Genomic DNA, 22,199 nt, shown 5'->3' with positions numbered 1-22,199 from the left:
AAATTAGTCCTGATGAATAACTTCTTTAAATTTGAGGACAGATTTTTTTTACAGCTATCTGGAACTAGCATGGAAGTCACCATGGCTCCACATGTGCTAACGCCTCCATGTTCTACTTAGAGAATGAACATGTTCTGACCTCACCAAGGTGGACACAACACCTTCTGATTTTTGTAAGATACATCGACAATGTCTTTGGCATCTGGTCGGGTCCAGAAGAAGAATTACAGAATTTTTCTTTGAGATGATGAATAATATGCACCCACGCATCAAGTTCACGAATACCATCAGCAAAACAAAGATACATTTTCTGGACGTGGAGGTCTACAACATAAACACCATGGCAACCAGGATTTATACCAAAATCACTGATCGGAGCAGTTTATTATTGGCAAGCAGTTTCGACCCAAAACGTACCATCGAAAGTGTGCCCCTAATCCAATTCCTCTGATATAGAAGGAACATTCCAGAAGCTGATGAATATAGGACACAATCTAATGCATTATGGACAAAATTCCATAAGAGAGGGTGACACCATTAAAAAAGGGATACTCTTTTGACACCAAAACCTCCTAAACAGGGACAGACGCTGGTCTATGTAACAACACACTCCCTCCAGAGTCGCGAGATCAAAGGTATCATCAAGAAAAATTGCCCCATGCTTCAGATGGACCCGACACTACAACCCCTTTTTAGGGAACCACCCACATTTGCTTACCCGAATAGCAAAGCCCTGCGGAATAGTTTGGTTAAAGCAGAGATGTGAACATCCAGAACAAGTGACAACAAACATAAAGGAACACAACCGTGTTACAAGTGGCAATGTGAGAACAGGGAATACCATCACGCACCCTCATTCAGGCAAAGCCATCCTACTGAAACACTCCTGCACTTGTGATTCTAGAAATGTAGTTTATGCATTGAAATTCCCCTGTGGATATTACATCGGGATCACCACAAGGAAAGCTAAAATCTGCTGGACGGAGCATAAGTCCAATATACGGACGAAGAACCCCAAATCAGCAGTGGCAATGCACTTCTCCAAGGCAAGACATAACACAACCTATGACTTGGATGTGACCAACTAATGTAAACAACTTTCTGTACATGCATAATTGTTGCACATACATATGGACTTTTATAACTTTGTATTTGATGAATTATGATTTTCCCTCATGAATTTTGTCTTCCTAATTATAATTACAAAAGAAATACATTGTGGTATGAATTGCTATTTAATTGAATGCTTCCAGGACTGAGTAATTGGATACAAATTGATTATACTTAGAGGCATTGTTAGCCTTACACCGACCATGTAAAATTGAAGTCTGGGATTGTTTTATCCCTTTTTTAGTGTATTACTGGGCCACTTGTTAGCATATAACAAGTTACGTTTGTGTTTTCTCAGCATGGTTGTACCAACATCTCCTGGGTCTTCTGGCAGCAACTCTATTAGCCGTTCCGTACTCGAGACTAAGAATGAGGAAGATGCAGCTGCACTTTGCGGCCTCCTGGAACCAGGAGCGGGACTCTCAATCCGAGATGCTCACTGTTCCACCATCTCTCCACGCGGACCTGCCTTGGTGGTCCACAGACTGCAACGTACGGAGAGGCAAGCCCTTCCGGCCACCCCTTCCGCAGGCCACCATCACCACGGATTCCTCGCTCGAGGGATGGGGAGCCACCCTGGACTATCTCTCAGTCCACGGCACCTGGACTTGAAAGGAGCAGGAATACCACATCAATTGGCTAGAGCTAAATGCCATCTGGCTGGCGCTCAGGGCATTACTACCACTTCCCAGGAGCAAGGTTGTCCTCATCCAGACAGACAACTTGACCAGCATATACTACGTCAACAAGCAGGGAGGTACCAGATCCCCTCCCCTGTGCAGACTGGTGATCAACATGTGGGAGTGGGCCCTGGATAACTTTTACCTCAACGGTCCACCTCCCGGGGGAATCCAACCTGGAAGCGGACAGGATCAGCAGGCTGGGAGCAGACAATTACAAGTGGCAGCTAAACAACCTCGTTATTCAGGAGATTTTCAACAGGTGGGGTCACCCCCAGGTGGATCTCTTTGCCACCTGGCGCAACAGGAAGTGTCTCCAGTTCTTATCCTGGCAAGGTCAGGGCCCCGGCTCTCTGGGCGACGCATTTCCCCTCCGGGTGGACCGGCATGAAAGCCTACAACTTTCCGCCCACTTCCCTGATTCACAGGGTAATTTGCAAAATCAAGGAGTCTCGCCAACACCTCATCATTCTAATAGCTCTATGGTGGCCGGCCAGGCCATGGTTTTCGGAGCGCCTCAGTCTCTCGGAAGTGCCCCTGATTCACCTCCTGACGGGACCAGCACATCATCTGGCACAGCAGGGGGGCAGAGTCATTCACCCGGTGCCAGAGAAACTAGTCCTCACAGCGTGGTACCTGAGCAGGTAATGCTTCGGCACCTTAGCCTTTCACAGGTCAATCTGGAGATCATACAGGGCGCCAGGAGCAAGGCTACCAGGGTCCAGTACAAAATCAAACTCACCAGATTCTGCCACTGGGCAGACTCCAAAGGAATCGACCCCCTGGCGTGCACCCTGGACGACGTGCTCTCCTGTTCGGTGCACCTCGCAAACTCAGACGTGCAGGTGGACACTTGCCGCACCTACCTCGCAGCCATTGGGGCTTACAGGAACTCGCAGGAAGGCATTTTCTCCTCCTCCAACCCTGTAGTCAAGAAACATCGGACGGGACTTGCAAGGCTCTACCCGCCCATCAAGAGACTGCACCCGGTGAGGGACCTTAACATAGTCTTGGGCGCCCTCGCACACAAACCGTTCGAGCCAATGGCGTCAATGGACATCGGGCTGGTCACCATCAAGACAGCCTTACTAGTCGGCCTCACCTCGGCTTGTAGAGAGCGAGATCCAGGCGCTGGTCACCTCAGAACCATATACTACCTTTCACACGGGCAAGGTAGTCCTGCAGACACACCCATCATTTCTGCCCAAGGTTGCGTCTACTTTCCACTTGAACGAGGAAATAGTCTATCCTATGTTTTTTTCCAATCCCAATGACGAGGCACAGAGAGTGCTGCACTGCCTGGATGTCAGGCGTGTCCTGAAGTTCTACTTGGACAGGACCAAGGGCTTCCACAAATCGGACGCCATGTTTGTCCCTTTTGGAGGCTCAAGACCAAGCTATCAGGCCCCCAAGGCTTCCATTTCCCACTGCATGGTCTCTGTCATCAAAGAAGCATATGAGGGCCAGCACAAGCCACTTCCGGCCAACATACATGCCCACGCAGTCAGGGCCAAGGCAACGGCCATTGCATACCAGCACCATGTCCCTTGGCAAATCATAAGCAGGGCTGCCACTTGAGCCTCCCCCTCGGCTTTCTGCAAGCATTACTAAACAGTAATCCAAACGGATGCCGGGTCGAGATCTGATGCGGCCTTCGGACAGGCAGTTCTCAGGAACCTATTTGCTTAAGGAGGGTCTCCTCTCCACCCTGGGCCTACATTCAGTCGTAATCGCCAATACAGTATGGAGGAAAGGGGACGGGACGTAAGAGTAATTATAAGTTACTCACCGTAGTGACTAACGTACTCTTAGTCCATAGTCCTCTTTCCTCCATACGTCCCATCAACCTCCCCCTGGTGTCATTAGGCAATGTTAAATCTATTGTCGACGCATCTAGGGGGACTGATGTGTGGCGGCGGAGTCAGGGCAGCGCATGCTCCCTGGGCCGCACCCCTGCACGCATCTAAATTTAAAGGCGAAGAAGGTTTTTTTCTGGTGAAAATGTTCTGTCTCCTGTAGAAGGGACGCCCATACAGCATGGAGGAAAGGGGACTATGGACTAAGAGTACGTTAGTCACTACGGTGAGTAACTTATAATTTACCAGCACTCGGTCCGGCAGCATTGCCGCCAGATCTCTCTGCAGACCACCTCCATTGACTGCCATTTTGGAAGCAGCTGAACTTAATTTCTGGTGTGATTTGCCCTAGTTGGCTCTGCATGTTGTCCTGTCTGCTGCCCCTTACAATCTCTATTTGAATTGTTGGCCAATGCTCCAGGAACAAGATTGGAAAACCGCAGATCATGCCTGCTTCTGAATTGTAGTCCCGGTTGGCAGCACCCACTGATCCTAAAAAATATTAATTTGAAAAACTGCATGCACAAGAACCAGCAGGATGTGTTAATCCCCCCACTGTCTACAATCTTAGTCCTATTAAAATAGCTCTTAGAGCCCCACACCCTACCTTTTCTTTGCATTACTCCCAGTATGCCAAAGTGATCTTACCCTTACTTGCTCTGTGAAAATGCATAGTTTTTGTTTTGTGACGGGTCTAAAAACCACCCTTTTACAACATGTTAAATATTGAGGCAAACTGTGTCTAGTTAACATAGACTCTATTAATGCTATTGGTTTTACCCAAGTACTCAGCCGATTCATTAGTGGCTTTACCTACTGCTACTCCTATATTTGTCTCTATTGTAATTACTTTGCTTTTGAGACATATAGGGTATTGGCCAATTGGTGATTTCTTGATGGTGTTCCTTTTAGCAATGTGGTTTGCAAACCTAGCATGGAAAGATATTTGCATGCAAGTTTGCCGGTTGATCATGATGAAGCCTCTGTAGTCCCTGCTCTACCATCTGTAAAGTATCTTAAGAACTATAAATGTAAAACGTTTTCAGCAGTTCTGGCCATACAATATCCTGCGATATTCTGCATTAAAATGGAATATGCAAAGTCTTTTTTTTGTTACCATCAATTTTATATCTCGGCTCTATTAATTCTCAAAGCTAGAAAAATTCACTCTTTGGCTGTATATTGGAATGCCTAGTAGACTGTCATTTATGAAATTGGCAATCATTCTCAAATTAAATATCTGGGGCACACTATCCTCAGATTTATGGTCTTGCAGGGTATACATCCATTACATCCCTGATGAGGCCTTGGATTAGGATTAGTCAAGGAAGAGGGCGCAAGATCCAGAAATATCAAAACGCTGAGGGCCTCTTCATTGAGATTTAGTTCTTTAAATGTCTGAGGTTGAAAATGGTCACATCACATTACACAGACTTGGCTGTGTGAAAGAGATTGCCTGGAAAGTGCTAAGAATGACTTTAACACATCGTTGCCCCCGCCCCCGCCCCCCCAACCCTGCCTCCCCACAAGTAGGTCAGATTGTATTCCAAATCAGTAGTGCATGTTAGTAATTAAGACTTGCACCCTTTACTAATTTTGGCAGTTACTTTGAATAACATAGTTGCAGTGAATTCATTCATAGTGGTGGTGAGTAGAACTGTATATGTCCTGTATGGGTTAAATCTAGTTCTTTGTAAATAACACTAACCATATTCCCTACCTCTCTAGTCAATGTTTGCAGAACACCTTCAAAACATTAAGAAAATTCTTGTAGCACTGGACCATTTGAAGCGAGTTCTAATGTACATGTGCCAAACAGTCCCAGAAGTCTAGCTTTGGCTAGGAGGAGTTGTGGCTAGTTGGTTTCTCCAAACTCCTTGTTGCACCACAGCTTAACCAGGGAAGAGGACCACCAACTGGTAGGGTGATGTGACATGCTCTCACTAATGTGCTTTAATGGTCGTAACAGGGCACTCTCAACCAGCTGCCTGGTAAAGGGCGCCTGGATAACATCACCTGTTGGCCAGCTCATCCTCCATGTCCTGCTCTTGATGCTCTGTGGTGGCATCTGAGGACTTCCTTACAGTTGCTTTGTTGCATCTCCCTCAACCGGCCTTAAATCCCCTTTGGCCTTTTGTGCTCCTGCCTTGTTTCTGAAAACCCTTTGGGCTGGTTCTGGGGCCCCACTGGCTACCCCCTCTTCCTAAGCTTGTCATGGGCTGATTCTGCGGTCTTCCCCAATCCTATTTGTGTCCCTCACGTTATTTACACATGCATGCCACTGGTTTGTTCTCTCGTTCTCAAACTCAATTATAAAGAACCCAGTAATGTATTTTATTTGTTTTTTATAACTCGCCCAATACCATACCCGAGTTCGGTTTCTAAGTGCAGATCTGGGCTTCAAACCTCTAATGCGCTGCGTAGTCTTGCTTCCAAGACCAGCACGTGCCCCCTATGCTATGTTCCTCCAGCTTTCAACATTAAAACTAAGCATGTCTTTCCCCTGCACCTTTTTTTTTTCGAACTATAAACTGCTTATCGCAGTGGTCTGAAACTACTAGTTCTGAATGGTTTAATAGGACGGAAAAAGGGCAGATTGGATTTGATGTGCCTCTACATCTGTCTCTGTCCTTCTTGATGAGGCCACAGTTGGCTCCCTAGATTTTTAATAGAGCATGTGTTGAATGTGTGCACTAAAACAAAAAAAAAAACAGGATGTACGAACGAAGTGGGTGGAGTGGATGAAGCGCATAGAGCGGATGAAGCGCGTAGAGCAGATGAGTGCGTAGGTCGTGGTGCGGATGTAGGGCATGATGGTTTTGAGCAGATGTACGGTGTTGCGCAGATGTAGGATATGGTGCGGGTGTAGAGTGCGGAGCGGGTGTAGAGCAAACGGGTGATGTATGTGGATAGAAAGGGTGAAGTGGTTGGAGGGAACGGGTGTAGTAAGGCAAAGAAACGGGTGAAGTGGGTGGTAGGAACGGATGATGGAGCTGGAAGAACGGGTAATGTTTATGGACGATACGGGTGAAGTATGTGGACATAATGGGTCAAATATATTGAATAGAACGATTGAATTATGTGGATGAAACGGGTGAAGTGGATGGATAAAATGAAAAATATGGTTGGAACGGAGGAAGTATGAAGTTGGAACAGATGAAGTATGTGAGTGGAATGGATGAACTGGGTGGAACGGGTGAACTGATGTAGAATGGGTGAAGTATGCACATGGAATGGGTGAAGCATGTGGATGGAACGGGTGAACTGATGTAGAATGGGTGAAGTGGGTGGAACGGGTGAAGTGGGTGGAACGGGTGAAATGGGTGAAACCAGTTAAGTGGACGGAACGTGTGAAGATGACGTATGTGGATGGATGATGCATGGAGAAAAGATAACGTGGGGTAGAACGAATGAAAGGAGCAGTGCATAAAATGGTTGAAGTGCTTGGAACGGATGGGAGTGCATGGAACGGATGGGGAATGCATGGAACGGATGGTGAGTGCATGGAACGGATGGGGAGTGCATGTAACGTTTGAAAGAGCATTGAAAGGAATGGTTTTGAGTGCTTGAAACTGCCGTAATGGATGGAACAGTCAGAGTACTTGGAACGGATGGACTACATGGAACTATTGGAGTGGGCTCGATCTCAAGCACCTAAGGTAAACCACCATATTCACATCTCCATGCTTACTCTTCTTTACACCACCACTCAAATAGAACACAGCGATACTATGACACCATTCGGTATAGCTGTTCTCATTCCATCATTTGCCTCATACTCCCCATCAACTAAACACTGCTGGTTACACACCCTCCAGCCTAGGCGTTTCTTCTCAGGCCTAACGCAGCCAAATCAGTCTAGATGACAACCTGCCAGTACGAACAAATACTCTTGATCTCTCAACCTCCACACCTACCGCTAAGAAGCAGCTATCACACGAATGCCACACCAGCTGCACACATATCCGGTGCTCACACGCACCTTTTGACTCTCTATTGACCCGAACTTCGGTTCCCGAGGGCGTTCAACCTACCAGCGTCTTGAGACCATACCAATGGTACATAAGGCGCTATATAAATGCAAAATAACATAACAGATTACAAGTGCCGGTGGGACAGTGTAAGTCCCCATTCATGGAGGACTCAATGAGGGGATCTTACGTCATTACCGCCACCGGCATTGCCTGTGGCGGTAGTGAGGGCTTTTTTGGCCGGTAGGGCACCTGGCTTACCTCCAGATATAGCTGGAGGTAACCCATGTGCCCCAACGGCAAATCTTTAATCGGGCGGTCCGATAAAGTGCTGGTAGCCACGGATACTGGCTCTTTTTTTTACCAGACTACCCGACTCGGAATGAGGCCCACTGTGTTTTTTTTACACATAGCTATTCATTGTGAAATTAACTATTGTTATTCCTGTGTCCCACGATTTCCTGGGATCCTGGGATCCTAGGCCCCCAACTTTCCAGGATCAATTTGTTTATTTCATTGCATGGTCTGACCAAGAGAGAAGATCGCCTCCTAGTTTATTCTTTCGTGCTTTTTTGATTTGTTTGTCCCAAACATACCCACGATTTCATTATGGAAATCCATCTGTCCTAGAAGTGCTTTGTGACCCCAGACGATTTCATCACAGCTGATGGGGAGCCAGATGACGTTCCTCTATGGGACTCACCCCCTGATGAGGTAGAAGTGTTCCACGATCATGTCCAGGGTGGCCACGATTTACGGCCTTGCGCGGATAAACAGCGAAAAGAAATGTCCTATCCCAGCGCAGAAAATCTGTCATGTCTATCCCGCTGTTGGAAGATGTCTGGGACAATGGCCTAATCACCTTAACACATTCTGCAACTGCCCTGGCTAAAAAAAGACTGGTTCGACAAAAAATACAGAGCCCTGAGCCTCCTGCTTCCGTACTCAACCCACACCAGACTCCGTTGTCTCGTCTGCGGCCAGAAAAAGGTTGGCTAATCCATCCTCATCCAGCTCTGTTCCGCAGACAATTAAGGGAAACACCTTGACACCTTTGGTAAGAAAATGATCACCACCACAGCCACGACTATTAGGGAGGCAAATGCAATTGCCATCCTCAAATGTTACGTTAGCGAGCTGTGGTACAAGTTGGGTCCCTTGCTGGAGTTCCTATCACACGACAAGAAACAAGAAGCCTTAGACATCTTCCATGAAGGGGAGTTGGCTTCTGACCTTGCCATTACGGTCTCTGTAGACATTGGTTTTTGCCAGCTTGGGAACGGAGTGTTCCTGCGGGCAGGGTTGGCTCAAGGCTACAGATTTTCAACCATACGTCCAGTCCAGGATCATAGATATGCCCTTCGATGGATCTGCCCTCTTTTGGGAAAAAGGTGGACGAAACCCTGAAGTCCATAAAAACAGACACGGAAACTGCTCGCTCCTTGGGCACGCTTCAGCAAAGGCGCCAGTCCTTGCTATGGCAGGACTTTGTGGGATTACAGCGCCCCGTACAAGTCTTCCTCCTCTTAGAAGACCCTGTATTCATCAGGGGAGAAATAAAGGAAAATATCCTAGTCTTACAGGGTTTCACAGCAATGCTGTGGCTCTGCCCAATCAGGGTGCCAGTCCGGCAAGCAGACATGACCAGCCCAGGGTCAGGCCCTCCCACTTCAGCTCCCCATTGGGAGGACGCCTGTCAAAGTTTGTCGACGTATGGACACTAATCACAACCGGCAAATGGGTGCAATCCCGCCTCCAGCAGGGCAAATTGCTGGAATTCGTGGTCTTTCCACCGGACTATTCTCCCAAGCACAAACCAGAAAGACTACAACAACTTTTGTATTAGGAAGTGGAGGCTCTGCAGCGGAAGGGCAGCGGAAAGGCACAGTGGGGAAGGTTCCAAGAAACGAGCTGGGCACAGGAGTTTACTCCCGCTACTTCCTGGTAAGGAAAAAAGCACTGCACAACAAATCAGGGGGTTGGAGACCCATCTTAGACCTAAGGGTGCTCAACAAGTTCCTAAAATTGCAAACATTCTGCATAGTCCCGTTACAGCATGTGTTGTCGCAGCTACAACAAGGAGATTTGTTGGCGTCCCTCGACCTCTAGGACGCCTAGTTCCACATCCCTATTCACCTCTCACACCGGCGATACTTATGCTTTGTGGTGTCAGGAGAACATTATGAGGTCAAAGCCCTTCCATTTGGCCTACGGTCTGCTCCACAAGTGTTTACCAAGTGCCTTGCACCAGTGGTGGCTCACCTGTGGTGGAGCGGTGTCCACGTCTACCCGTACCTAGATGACTGGTTAGTGAGGGCCCCATCTTTACTACTGGCAGAAACCAACACCGCCATCACCATCCAGTGTCTACAGCAACTGAGGGTTTCCATCAACTTCCCATGGTCATTCCTGGTTCCATAGCAACAAGCACTCTATCTCGGACAAACACTCGACACCCAGACCTGCACCACCAGACCCTGGGACGAAGGGGTGGCGGCTCTTGTATACAAGGTGCACTACCTCAGCAGTGCCCGAGTGATGCCAGTCCGCAACTACAAAACCCTGCTGGGGATGTTGTCATCATGCATCCCGTTAGTCTCCAACTGCCGATTACACATGGGACCGGTTCAGGAATTCCTTGATGCCTTCTGGGTCCAGTCCTCAGGGTCCTCGGACGACCTGGTAGTAAGTAAGGGAACACCTGGTGCAAGGCTCCTCCTTCAGACTGCCGGCACCAGGCGACCGTCACCAGAGACCTTTGGTTGGAGGAGAAAAAGAGCCAGCATTTCAATCTGCTGGATCAAAGAGCAATTTTCTGGGTCCTGAGGTTTTTTCTCCCCCTCTTTAAAGGGGAGGTGGTGCGCATTTACACCGACAACACGTCGTCCATATTTTAAGTGTGCAAGCAAGGAGGAACAAGTTCACGACAGCTTTCCAAGGAGGCCCAAGCCCTATGGCACTGGGCCCCACAGCAGGGCATGTTTCTTTTCCTCCTCCATCTACCGGGATTCAGAACACTCTAGCGGACTCCCTCAGCAGGGAGTTGCGCTTCTGCCACGAGTAGGAACTGCACAAGGACTAACTTCACCTGTTCTTTCAGAGGTGGGGCACCCTAGAGATCAACCTCTTTGCCACCCACAAGAGAGCTTGGGGGATGCTTTTTAAATTCCATGGAAGGAGAAGTTTCTTTATCCTTTCTCCCCCATTCCTCTGATACCTCGAGTCCTACACACCTTTAGACTGTATCAGTGCAAACCGATATTAGTGGCCCCTGTCTGGCAGAAACCGTTTACTCAGACCTCCTTGCCCCCTCATTGTTCCCACCCATCAAGCTGCTTCCTCACCAATCGCTCCTGTCCAGGAATCAAGGAGCAGAACTGCACCATGACAGGGCCTCTCTCAATCTGACAGCCTGGCTCCTGTCTTCTTAGAGTTCGGGGCACTGTCCGTTCCGCAAGACTGCCAAGGTGTTCTGGCTAAGGCTATCGTCCGTCCACCTTGAAATGCTACATGAGCAAGTGGAAAATTGTTCAAGTGTGGGCCTATGCAATGAGGCGGGTCTATGCAGAAGCCAGGGACTGCAACCTCAAACCATCTGATCGGATGAGCTTTTGGCATTTCTACTGTCCCTGGCTCAATCTGTGTTAAGTCATTCCTCCATAAAGTTGCACCTAACAGCAATTTCTATGAACAACCGCGTGGCGGGTGTGCCTTCCCTGTGGTCTCATCGGCTGGTAAAGGAATTTTTACGGTGGCTCTTCTGGTCTTTTCCACCGGTCTACCGCCCGCGTGGGAGCTCAATGTGCTACTCGCAAGACTCATGAAGCCACCCTTCGAGCCCATGCACCAAGAATCTATTAAACACCTTTCCTGGAAAACTGCATTCTGGGTGGCATAACTTCAGCCAGACGAGTGAGTGAAATCCAGGCATTTTCTGTGAAACCTCCCTATCTAACTTTTCATAAGGACAAGGCAGTTTTATTTAGGCCTGGGCTGTGATGCTGTCCTTCTGGCCCTTGTTACCCTCTGCTGCTAGTACGTCCACGTCTCCTGCTGCATTTGGACCACCATGGGCCCTCTCCACCCTGGGCCTGCCCGCCTCCCGCAGCCTGCCTCTACACCTGCCTGGTTCCTGCTGGCCTGCCATCTGTGTTCTCCAACTGCTTGCCTCCACTGCTTCTGGGCACACCTGCGTCTTCCTCGACGGCCTGTCCCCTGCAGCCCTCTCAATCCTGTGGCTGCCTTACACCATAGACCAGCCAGCACTGTGTCTTCTACCCTGAGCCGTCACCCAGTTCTGCTTCCATCATTCTCTCTGCCTCGGCCTCCTACGTGACCTCTCCCAACTCCATGTGACGCACGGCTCTGCTCTGCTTCCCCACTACCCTGGCCTTGACCACCTCCTAATCACCCTAGCACCCAGTGACTCTCTCAGCGCTCTCTGCACCTTCATACCCTATTTCCCCTCCAGCCCCCTCCGGTTGGCTGCCTTGGGCACTTATCTGCTCTGACCTTCTCTACCCGTGTAGCATCCAGTGATCCTCCCTACCTGCTTCTTACCTCCTATCTTTCGACGCCTATACCAGTACTGCTGTACCTGCCCCTTTTTGCCCTCCTATTTGTACCAGCCTAGTCAACTGCACCTCTTCTTCATCCTTACCCCACAGCTCCTCAGCATACTCTCCATCCGGAAACCCTCAGTTCCCTTCCTCCTCCCCTATCCCTTCTCCCCTCTTCCCACCCTGAGCTCCATCACTCAACTCTCCCCTTCCCTCATCAGCCTCCTGCGCTAGTTACTCCCACCATTCCTCTCGATCCTTCCCTTTCTCCTCCCCCTCTGACATGCGTGTTCCCTTTCTCCGCTCTCCTCTTCCTCCTTATTCTCCTCTCTCCTTCCCCTCCTCCGACCCCTACTTCTTGCCCCTTCTCCTAGCCCTTTCCCTCATCCTCATGACCACACCCTCCGTCAACCTCTACCCTATCCACGCCACCCCCTTCTACCCTTCCTCATATCTATCTCCCTATCCTTGAACCCTCCGGCCTCATCAGTATTGCCCTCTGGAACGCAAGATCCCTCTGCAACAAGACTGCAGCTGTTCTGGACATGTTTTTGAGACATTTCTCTGTATTACAGAAACATGGATTCCCCTTCACAACTCTACTGTACCTGCTTCCCTAACCACCACCTCCTCCTCCTCCTCCTCCCCCTTCTCTCATGTCCCCCACTCCTCTAGCCGCGGTGGTGGCATGGGTCTCCTCTACCACCCTAACTGTCTCTCCTCTACCTCTTCCTGTCTTCCCTTCCTTCGAATATCTGTTCAAATCCTTCACTTCCCCTCTCGCTATCTCTTTCATAATTATCTACAGACCACCTGGCCCCCTCTCCTCCATCTACAATATCTTTGATCACCTTCTTTCCCTCATCTCTCCCTGCCCCTCTCCCCTTATAGTACTTGGCGACTTCAACCTTCACCTCCCCTCTTCCAATCAACCATCTCCTCTTCTTTCCATTCTCGACTCCTACCTTCTCACTCCTCTCCCTACTTCTCCTAATCACTCCTGGGGTTCCACTCTTGATCTTATCTTTATCTCTACCTTCTCCTCCTACCCAGTCTCTACTCTTCCCATCTATCTTTCTGACCATGCCTTACTCTTTCTCCCTCACTCCCCCTCTGCCTGCCTCCACTCCATCCTCCTCCCCCAAATCCTTCTCTCGACAGGATCTCTGTAACATTAACCCCTCTCTTTTCCTTGCCACCTGCTCTTCCTCCCTCCCCCTCTCCGATTTCCCCTCTCTCTCGGCTAATGAAGGCTTATCCTCTCTGTCCTCCTCATCTCTTCCAGCATCAATCAACTTCTCCCTCTCTCCTCTTTCCGTCCTACCCGCAAACCCTCTCAACCCCACATACTTCTATGCGCTGCCTCCTCCGTCGCCTTGAGCGACGCTGGCTCAAGCTCCGCTCGCCTGCTAATCAAGCCTCCTATTTCTCATACCACTCTCTTTATGACTCCTGCCTTAAAATAGCTAAGCGCTCCTACTACTCTAACCTCCTCCAATCCCAATCCTCCCATCCATGTCGTATCTTTCAGACCCTATCTCGTCTTCTCTCCCCGCCTACCCCTGACCATTCTACTACCTCTCCTCTCTTTCTTTCAGATTTCGTGAACTTTTTCTCATCCAAGATACTCACTCTATGCCAAAACATTCTTCACTCCCCTTCTTACTCCCCTCCTCCCCACTCTCTCACCACCCCTACCTCTTACATGTCTAACTTCTCCCCCGTTACTCCTTCTGATGTTTCCTTCCTTCTGTCCAAAACTCACCCTACTGCTGCCCCCTCTGATCCCCTCCCCACCCCTTATTTCTAAAATGTACCCTCTTCTTATTCCTTACCTCACCTCCTTCTTCAAAATCTGTCTCTCCTCTGTCACCTTCCCTTCCGTCTTCAAACACGCTACTATCATCCCTATTCTGAAAAAGCCCTCTGCTAACCCCTTCCTTGCCTCCAACTTTCGGCCAATCTCTCTTCTTATATTCCTTTCTAAGCTTCTTGAACGCTTAGTCTACTCTCAACTCCCAAGTTTTTGTATCCAATCTCTCCCTTCTCCCCCTTCTCCATCTGGATTCTGCCCTAAACACTCCACTGAAACTGCCCTCACCTCTGTTCTCAACTCCCTCCTTACCGCTCGCTACTCTAAGCAATCCTCTGTCCTCCTTGATCTCTCTGCTGCCTTTGATACCGTTGATCACCCCTTACTCCTCAACACTCTTTCTTCCTTTGGTTTCAAAGGCCCTGTTCTTAACTGGTTCTCCTCCTACCTCTCCAACCATTCTTTTGCTGTCTCTTGGGGCGGTCGTACCTCCCCTACTTTCCCCTTGGACTTCTGTGTTCCCCAAAGCTCTATACTTGGCCCTTTCCTTTTCTCACTTTACACTTTCCTTGCCCCCATCATCTCTTCCTTCGGTATCTCTCACAATTTCTATGCTGATGACACACAGCTCTTTCTATCTCTCTCGTCTTTCAAACCTGACATCCACCTTAATCTTTCTTCCTGTCTCACTGCCATCAAAAACTGGATGTCATCCCACTTTCTCTCCCTCAACACTGAAGTCATATTCTTTCCAACTACCTCGCCTCCCCCTTCTTCCCCTCCTTTTATTCTCTTTCCCCCTTCTAATCTCCCCATCTCTGACCATGCTCGCAATCTAGGCCTTCACCTCGACTCCTCCCTCTCCTTTACCCACCGTCTCTTACCTCCTGCGCTTGTCGCAACCACCTCTTCAATATTCACAAAATCCGTTCCTCCCTCACCTTCCATGCCACTAAACTCTTAATCTCTTTCCTCATCTTCTCTCGTCTTTTCTATTGCTCTACTCTCCTCTTTGGCCTCCCTGTCTCTCATCTTGCTCCCCTCAAATCCCTCTGCTATCCGTACCCTTTGCCTTCTCTTTCCTCACAATTCCATTTCTTCTTCGCTCTCTTATCTTGGCTGGCTTCCCTTCCATTCTCAACTTAAATTTAACTTCCTATGTCTCGTCTTTAAATCTCTTCATTATCTCGCCCCCCTCTACCTTTCCTCTCTCCTCTTATTCTACGCTCCTTCTCGTCCCCTCCAATCTGCTGATCTCTTCCTACTCACTGTTCCCCCGCCTCCTGGTGCCCCTTCTCATTTACGATCATTTCAGCTCCTTGCCCCCCTACACTGGTACTCTCTACCTCTCTCTATCCGCTCCATTTCGTCATATACCTCCTTCGGTTCTTCCTTGAAATCTCATCTTCTTCATCCCTCGTCCTGTTAACCTCATTACTTCCCTCTAACTCTTCCTCTGCGCTGTTTCTCTTTTACACTCCTAGGTAAATTGTTTTTCATGGTTTGTCTCACGTTTTACAATTATACTTCCAATTTATTCAAATGTATTCTTGTTGTTTTAATGTAAAGCGCTCTATAAATGTACCAACCCAACATTTGTGCCGAAGGTGCCATCTGCTTTCCACTTAAACCGGCAGGTGATCTTGCCTATATTCTTTGGGACACCCACGCATCCAGCGGAACATACTGTACTCATTCTGGATGTGGTGCGCGCCCTCAAGTACTATGTGGCACATAATAAATCTTTTCACACAGCGGATAAATTGTTTGTTTCCTTTGGACCTTCTGGTTTTGGGAAAACTCTCTTGAAGAACTCCTTTGCATGATGGATTACTACATGCATCTCATTCTGCCATCAGCAAGCCGGCAGACGGCTTCCCGGCAGCCCCGGGCTCATTCTACCAGGACAGTGGCTGAAACCACAGCGTTTCCCGACGGAATTCTGCTGCCTGACATCTGCCATGCATACATTCACGAGGTTCTACTGTGTTGACAGACTAGAAGAATCTAGAGTCGGCCAATCATTTCTCTGCAGAACCTTTTTGCGTGAGATGGGTAGGTCTCCAGTGGTAAGTTACGCTGGGAGCTTGCCCCCGCCCATGGGTATTGCTGTAATACTGCTTTGTAATCGATTCAGAGTATGCAAGTCTATGAAAGATCAGTGCTGGAGAAGGAATAAGTTACTTACCTGTAACTCCTGTTCCTATTCTCCAGCATTGGTATCTTTCATAGATTAACATGTAATCCTCCCACCTACCCTGCATGGCTCATCTTTTGGCTCTTACTGCCACTCGCGTCCACTGCTAAATCTGAAGATGGCCAACAGGGCAGGAGCTAAGGGAGGTGTTCCTATTGACCGCGGACATTATGACCGAATAATGGCTATAGTAGTGCATAAAAGTGACTGAAAGTTTAAACTGCTCTTTGTTACCGAGGATTCCCAGCCTGACAACGGGAATAATTCAAGCATGCCAATCTATGAATGATACCAATGCTGAAGAACAGGAGTTACAGGTAAGTAACTTATTCTTTACGGGAAGTAATGTAGTATATATATTTATATGTGATTGTTACATGTTTTATACATGTCTCTGTTTTGTCTTTGGTCCTACCACTGCTGGAAAGAAAGTGTTTGGTATAAACCGGTTATTAACATTCTAGCATGACTATTTGACTTGTCCAACTCCAGGTCTTGAGAGCCATAATCCTGACAGAGTGTTCAGGATATTCCTCATTAATTCTCATGAGAAGAAAGTTGCATACCTTTAGAATCATTGTATGTACATTGTTCTCATAAATATTAATGAGGGCTAACCTGAAAATCTGACATGTTTCCTGGCCCGCTAGGCCTGGAGTAGGACAACCCTCTGAACCTGGCTCTAGTACACTGAGAATGCTTTAGTCTCTCCCCAAACAACATCTGTCACATGCAGGCCACATTAATTCGGCCAAAGCAGGAGTGGTCACATGAAGCTTTGTGCTGGTTTGCGTGCTGGGTGACTTCACATTTAAATTGAGAATGGTTTTGAGTGTCTTTGAATATCAGCTTTCACTAAGGAACATGGACATTCAATTCTATGCCAGTGGCTCGCATTCTGAGGCACTAATGTTAACCTAGTGCCCGGATTTTAGGGCTTGCTTTGAAAATGCGTAAGTGTTATGTGATGCACATGTTGCTTGCATTCTTTCACATATATTGAAGAGTAACTTGCTCCAATGTGTCTGACATGCTGCAGCAGTAATAGTGACCCCATCATGAATCTCACTACAAAAGTGGTAGAAATGTGGAGGGCTCCCAAGAACCTGGCAAGTTTGAAAAGAAAGCCTATTTCCTCTATTCCACCCATCTGGCAACTTCAGGGCATCTCAGCGACTGTTCCAAAACGTTGCTGTCAAAAGGCAGGTCACTACAACGAAGAGGACCTAACCCAAGTGATAAACTGCTCCTGTGGACACTGCGGTTCATAGAAGAATTTCACTTCTTGAACTTTTCACGTCACGTGGCTGCCAACAGCGTTCCCTAGGAGGCACAATCTTCCAAAGCAGTGGCGCACAATGGGGGCTGAATAGCTGCTTTGCCCAGACGTGATGCCATGCTCTCAAATTCTAAAAGGAAATGTGACTACTGTCTGGGGATCCCAACGATGAGGCTCTGCCAAGCTTCCAAAATGAGCAGCACTTTCTCTGAAAGCAGGACTGTCCGACCATGATTCAGTTTGGTGTACCACGATGCCGCCCTCAGCCCCCCTCCCCCAAGCCCTTGCTGCCCACTACACATTGGCCCCCACCTCACTCCCTAAGTCTCGGATCCTTGCCTTGGACTGTATCTAGGCAGGAAGTCCTCACAAAGAGAAACCAAAGTTATTCTAGGAAATAATGTCCACCTTTTCATGTTATTTCTAGTCCATATGTTCACTATGCACTAAAGAGAATATGGAAAGCAAAATCTGGCTACACTGTTGAATATATGTATTAACGCTGGTATATCTTTTTGCAATAATGTTAAAACAACACTTGTAGCTCCTAAAATAAGTTACCTTTTTTAAAAGGGTGAAAAAGCAGGCAATGAATTGCAGCCAAATAGAGAAGGGAAATGTGGATAGCAGACGAGAGGGTAAAAAGTCAAAAAAGCAGGGAGGGATATTAAAATAATCAAAGTTGTTAATCCGTTCAACCATAGCTCAAAATATATTGAGGGATGAGCTTTAGGGCGTCGACCATCAATCGATAATCTTCAGTACAACAAGCCGTGAAGAAATGGTACACAGACCTACTAAGCGTCTTGGATAGTGTTTTCGGCCAGGCTGTGCATATTTTCGCATTGCTCAATGAGTCTTTAAGATATAGCTACATTTAGATGCTCTGATATAAAAATGCAGCATAAGCCTTTATTGGGTCAGTTGGATGTAGGGGGCACAGCCCCTCATTTTGCAAGATCCTACTCTAACGTTGAGTCGTGATTCTTAATAAATCAACTACTGGGCAAGTATCCACTTTTCGTGGAGGAACTCCAAGTACCATCGTTGGTCTACCAGTATCGGGGGTAAAGATGCACATTCGCGTGACTGTTTATAAGCATATATAACTGGGTTTTTGTTGAATATCCCAAAAGAAAATGATTTAAAGTGTTTCTTGTAAGCTACTCAGTGCAGTAGTAAAATAAGAATAAAACAAGACTTCACCCCAGATGACTAAGCATTCTGATAATTGCAGTCTCTATGCCGCTTACGCGAAAGGCCGATGCACGCAGCTCAGTGCGCCAGGTTTTAGGTTAGCGGCGTGGAGACCTTTGGGAGAAGACTCCGTAGCCTCTGAAGGGAAGTGGGCGGGTGGGGGTAGTGGCGGCAGGGCCGTGGTACAGGGGATTCCCCAAAAACAGACCAGGAAAGGTGGGTGGCGGCACAGGACCGACCTTGCAGGGGGTGGTCTTCACAGCTGCCTTCCGTGAAGTCGATGAATTATGAAATGTTAGGCCATGCAATCAGGGGATCTCAGCGTGTGAAATCTAAACATCATTGTAATTGAAGAAAAGCTTTAAAAAAAAAAAAAAAGAAAGAAGGTATCCATACCTCATAAAAAAAAAATCATGAAGCAGTTGTCTGAGCAAATGCAATTAAAGTCACATAGTAATGTGAGGGCGTAGCCTGGTTCAACAATACCGTGCATTCCCATCATGGCATGAATGGAAAATAAAACCTTGATACTGCAAAGTGCTGCATGATTTGGTCCGTGTTTTGTCATTTTAGGAGTTGGACACACCATTTCGCCTCTATGGATTGACCAAGAACCCATTAATTCATAACATCACCAGAGTTGTGATCCTATCAGCGGTATCTGGGGTTATCAGCGATCTTTTCGGATTCAACATAAGAGTAAGTCTTAGGGACTACTGTAATTTGGGAACCTGTTGCTAAGTATTAACTTATGTGATAGAAAATAATATAACACATTTTGTTTCAAATTGAATATTGGATACAGTCAGTCATCAAACGTGACACGGTTCATTCTTGTGAAGGTTCACGCATTGCGAGTTAGTGTAAGCGACACAACCAATAGGCGAACAGTTCAGGATTTGTAACTTACATGGAGATTTATCAAAGATTCACACACTTATGGAATGTAATCGAGCTATCATTGGTCTCTATTGGGTTTGAAAATGATGAGATCACTGAATTTAGAATTGAATGAGTATTGCACAAAGAGACGTGTCTAATAACTCATGGTGTGTACAGAATTATATTTAGACAGAGCAGTATAGGCTTCTTGGGTGAAGGCAATGGTCCTCGTTTAAAATCCTGTAGCTACCAGTGTTTTATGTCTAGTGTTTATTTCATTATTATATATGTTGCCCTTTGTAACTGACTTTGTGTAGTGGAGACTATGCAAACTAAATAGTCCCCCACACATACTCTTCCTGCTTATGTTTGACTTTTGCCTAGTTCTCGGTGGATTCAACAATAGCATCCCAGATATATAACCACTTAGTTGTGGTATTTTGCGACCCACATCCAGAAGAAGTTAAATATACGCCACTATGAACTCACTTTCTGTGTCCAAACGGTGGCTTCCTTATTTTGGCAAATTGCCCAAAAGAAGAATTTTTTTTTTAAATTTCAGTTTTATTAGTTTTCCAAAGGTAGATGTTTGACAATCATTTACAAGTATTTTCCACCAACAAGTCAAACAAGAGTTTTCACAAAGAGAGCAACCGTGTATAAAACATATAAAGTCTTTGCAGATCACATACATTTCCAATAGCATCGTCCAAACCAATTACCTACACCCCGCCCCCTCGCCCCTATTCCCATATATGGGAATAGGGGCGAGGGGGCGGGGTGTTTAGAAGAAACCAAATGTTACATCTGAACCATTCTCATATTTATAACATAGGACACATGAGCACAATATAACCTGTGAATTCGATATAGCAGACAACGTCAACCGTCGCATCGATTGTCTCTGAATGTAGTAACGCTTTGCACACATTCTTTTCATGTGACATATTTGGCATTCTCAACTGTGGTGTGATCCCCATGCAGGGCCGCTGTCAGATTGTCCATTCTATATATGTTCAGGGCAACACCCAACCACTCAGTTTTGCTAGGGAGCGTGGCTCTCTTCCATACCATGGTGAGACAGGCTCTTGCGGCCATAAGTAGGCCTTGTATCATTTTGGGTGCTTTCATGGTCGTGTCGTCCGTTTCAACCAGGCCAAACAGAATCAGCAGTGGTTGTTTCTTCCATTCATCATCTAATTCCTTGATCCAGCTGAGAACCTCTGACCAGTAAGCTTGGACCACCTCACATCCCCACCACATATGCCAATAGTCTGCACGCTTCCCACAACCCCTCCAGCAGTGTGGGCTTACCCCTCGATACATTTTAGCCAGCCGGATCGGGTCATACTGCCATCTATACATCAACTTGACGGCATGTAATTTGTATTGGCAAGATATAGATGATTTCGCTGTTCGTCTACACATTTGTAGCCATAAGCTTTGTGAGATCTGCCTGCCCATATCCGATTCCCATCTGTTCTTGAGTGTGAGGGATGGTGTAATATCAACCTCAATCAACACCGAGTACATTGCACTTATTAAACCTCTAGAGCTTGTACATGTGTCAAGAATTCTTTCGAACGGGGCGAGGTCCCTTTGTAACTTATCTTTCCATATCGCCCTTGTCATCACCCCCTTGAGTCTCAGGTAAAGGAAGACCAATAGCGGGCCTATGCCGAGTGCCTCATGAAGCTCCTGAATAGTGATGAAGGTGTTATTTCTCCAGAGTTGACCAGCCCTTTCTAATCCCGCAACGTACCAGGTCTCAAAGCTCCCTGGGTCCGGGATTGCATCCCTGAACCCTGGTGACCAAAGGTGTCCCAATGGAGAGGGCCATGTCGTAACTCCCACCATTTTCTTGTCTGGCTTCCATATTGCCCATATTGTTCCAATAATGGGGTGATTTTTAACGCTTTTACGTAGTTGGGGCCCCGGAACCCATAGCCATTCACCCAAAATGAAAGGGCAGAGATGGTGATTGTCCAAGGCTATCCATTGTGGTTCTGACTGCTGCCTGACGTGCGGAATGAGGACACGCAGCTGGGCTGCCCTATAATATGTTTCTATGTCCGGCAGGCCTACCCCTGCATTGTCCTTTCGAAGCTGGAGCTCTGGGGACTCTAGGCTTTTGACTTTGCCACAGGAAGGTTAAAAGGGACTTTTTGGTATCCGTAAAGTATTCTTGGGGCATTTTGATGGGACGCATTTGGAACAGGTAGAGTATTTTGGGGAGAATCACCATTTTTATTGCATTTAAACGGCCCAGCCAGGAGATGGTGAGTCTCGACCACCTTTGGATATCATTTTGAAGCGCAAGTGATAGTGGGGGGAAGTTAGCCTCGTATGGGGAGTCCAAGTCACGAGTAACATTGATGCCTAGGTATCGGAGTGTGGAGAGGCTGACCTTTACTCCTAGGGGAGCAAAGCGTTCCGCCTCAGAATCTCTACTTTTATCAATTGGGAGGAGGATAGACTTTCCAGTGTTGATTTTCAGACCGGCCAGTTCACCATATTCTTCGATTGTGTCGATCGCAGCTGGGACAGAATTTAGGGGATCAGTTAGATGTAATAAGATATCGTCATCGTAGAGGCCTAGTTTATATTCACGATCACCCACTGTGATTCCCTTAACTTTACCATCATTCTGTGCAC

The 22,199-nt window shown here is 47.3% G+C and overlaps 1 protein-coding gene across 3 annotated transcripts in view; it reads left to right on the top strand.

The window, feature by feature from the left end:
• The window catches only part of PHTF1 (putative homeodomain transcription factor 1), a 596,971-nt gene that overhangs the window by 551,717 nt on the left and 23,055 nt on the right, over positions 1 to 22,199 (top strand). For all 3 annotated transcript variants that reach the window (XM_069633361.1, XM_069633363.1, XM_069633362.1), the window contains one exon: positions 19,236 to 19,361. In XM_069633361.1, coding sequence (XP_069489462.1) covers positions 19,236 to 19,361 — 126 coding nt within the window. The remainder of the gene's footprint in view (positions 1 to 19,235; positions 19,362 to 22,199) is intronic.

This window comes from Ambystoma mexicanum, chromosome 13 (genome assembly GCF_040938575.1).
Source record: "Ambystoma mexicanum isolate Mex_15411 chromosome 13, UKY_AmexF1_1, whole genome shotgun sequence".
NCBI classification, from domain to species: Eukaryota; Metazoa; Chordata; class Amphibia; order Caudata; family Ambystomatidae; genus Ambystoma; species Ambystoma mexicanum.
This window is presented reverse-complemented; position numbering and strand designations above follow the sequence as displayed.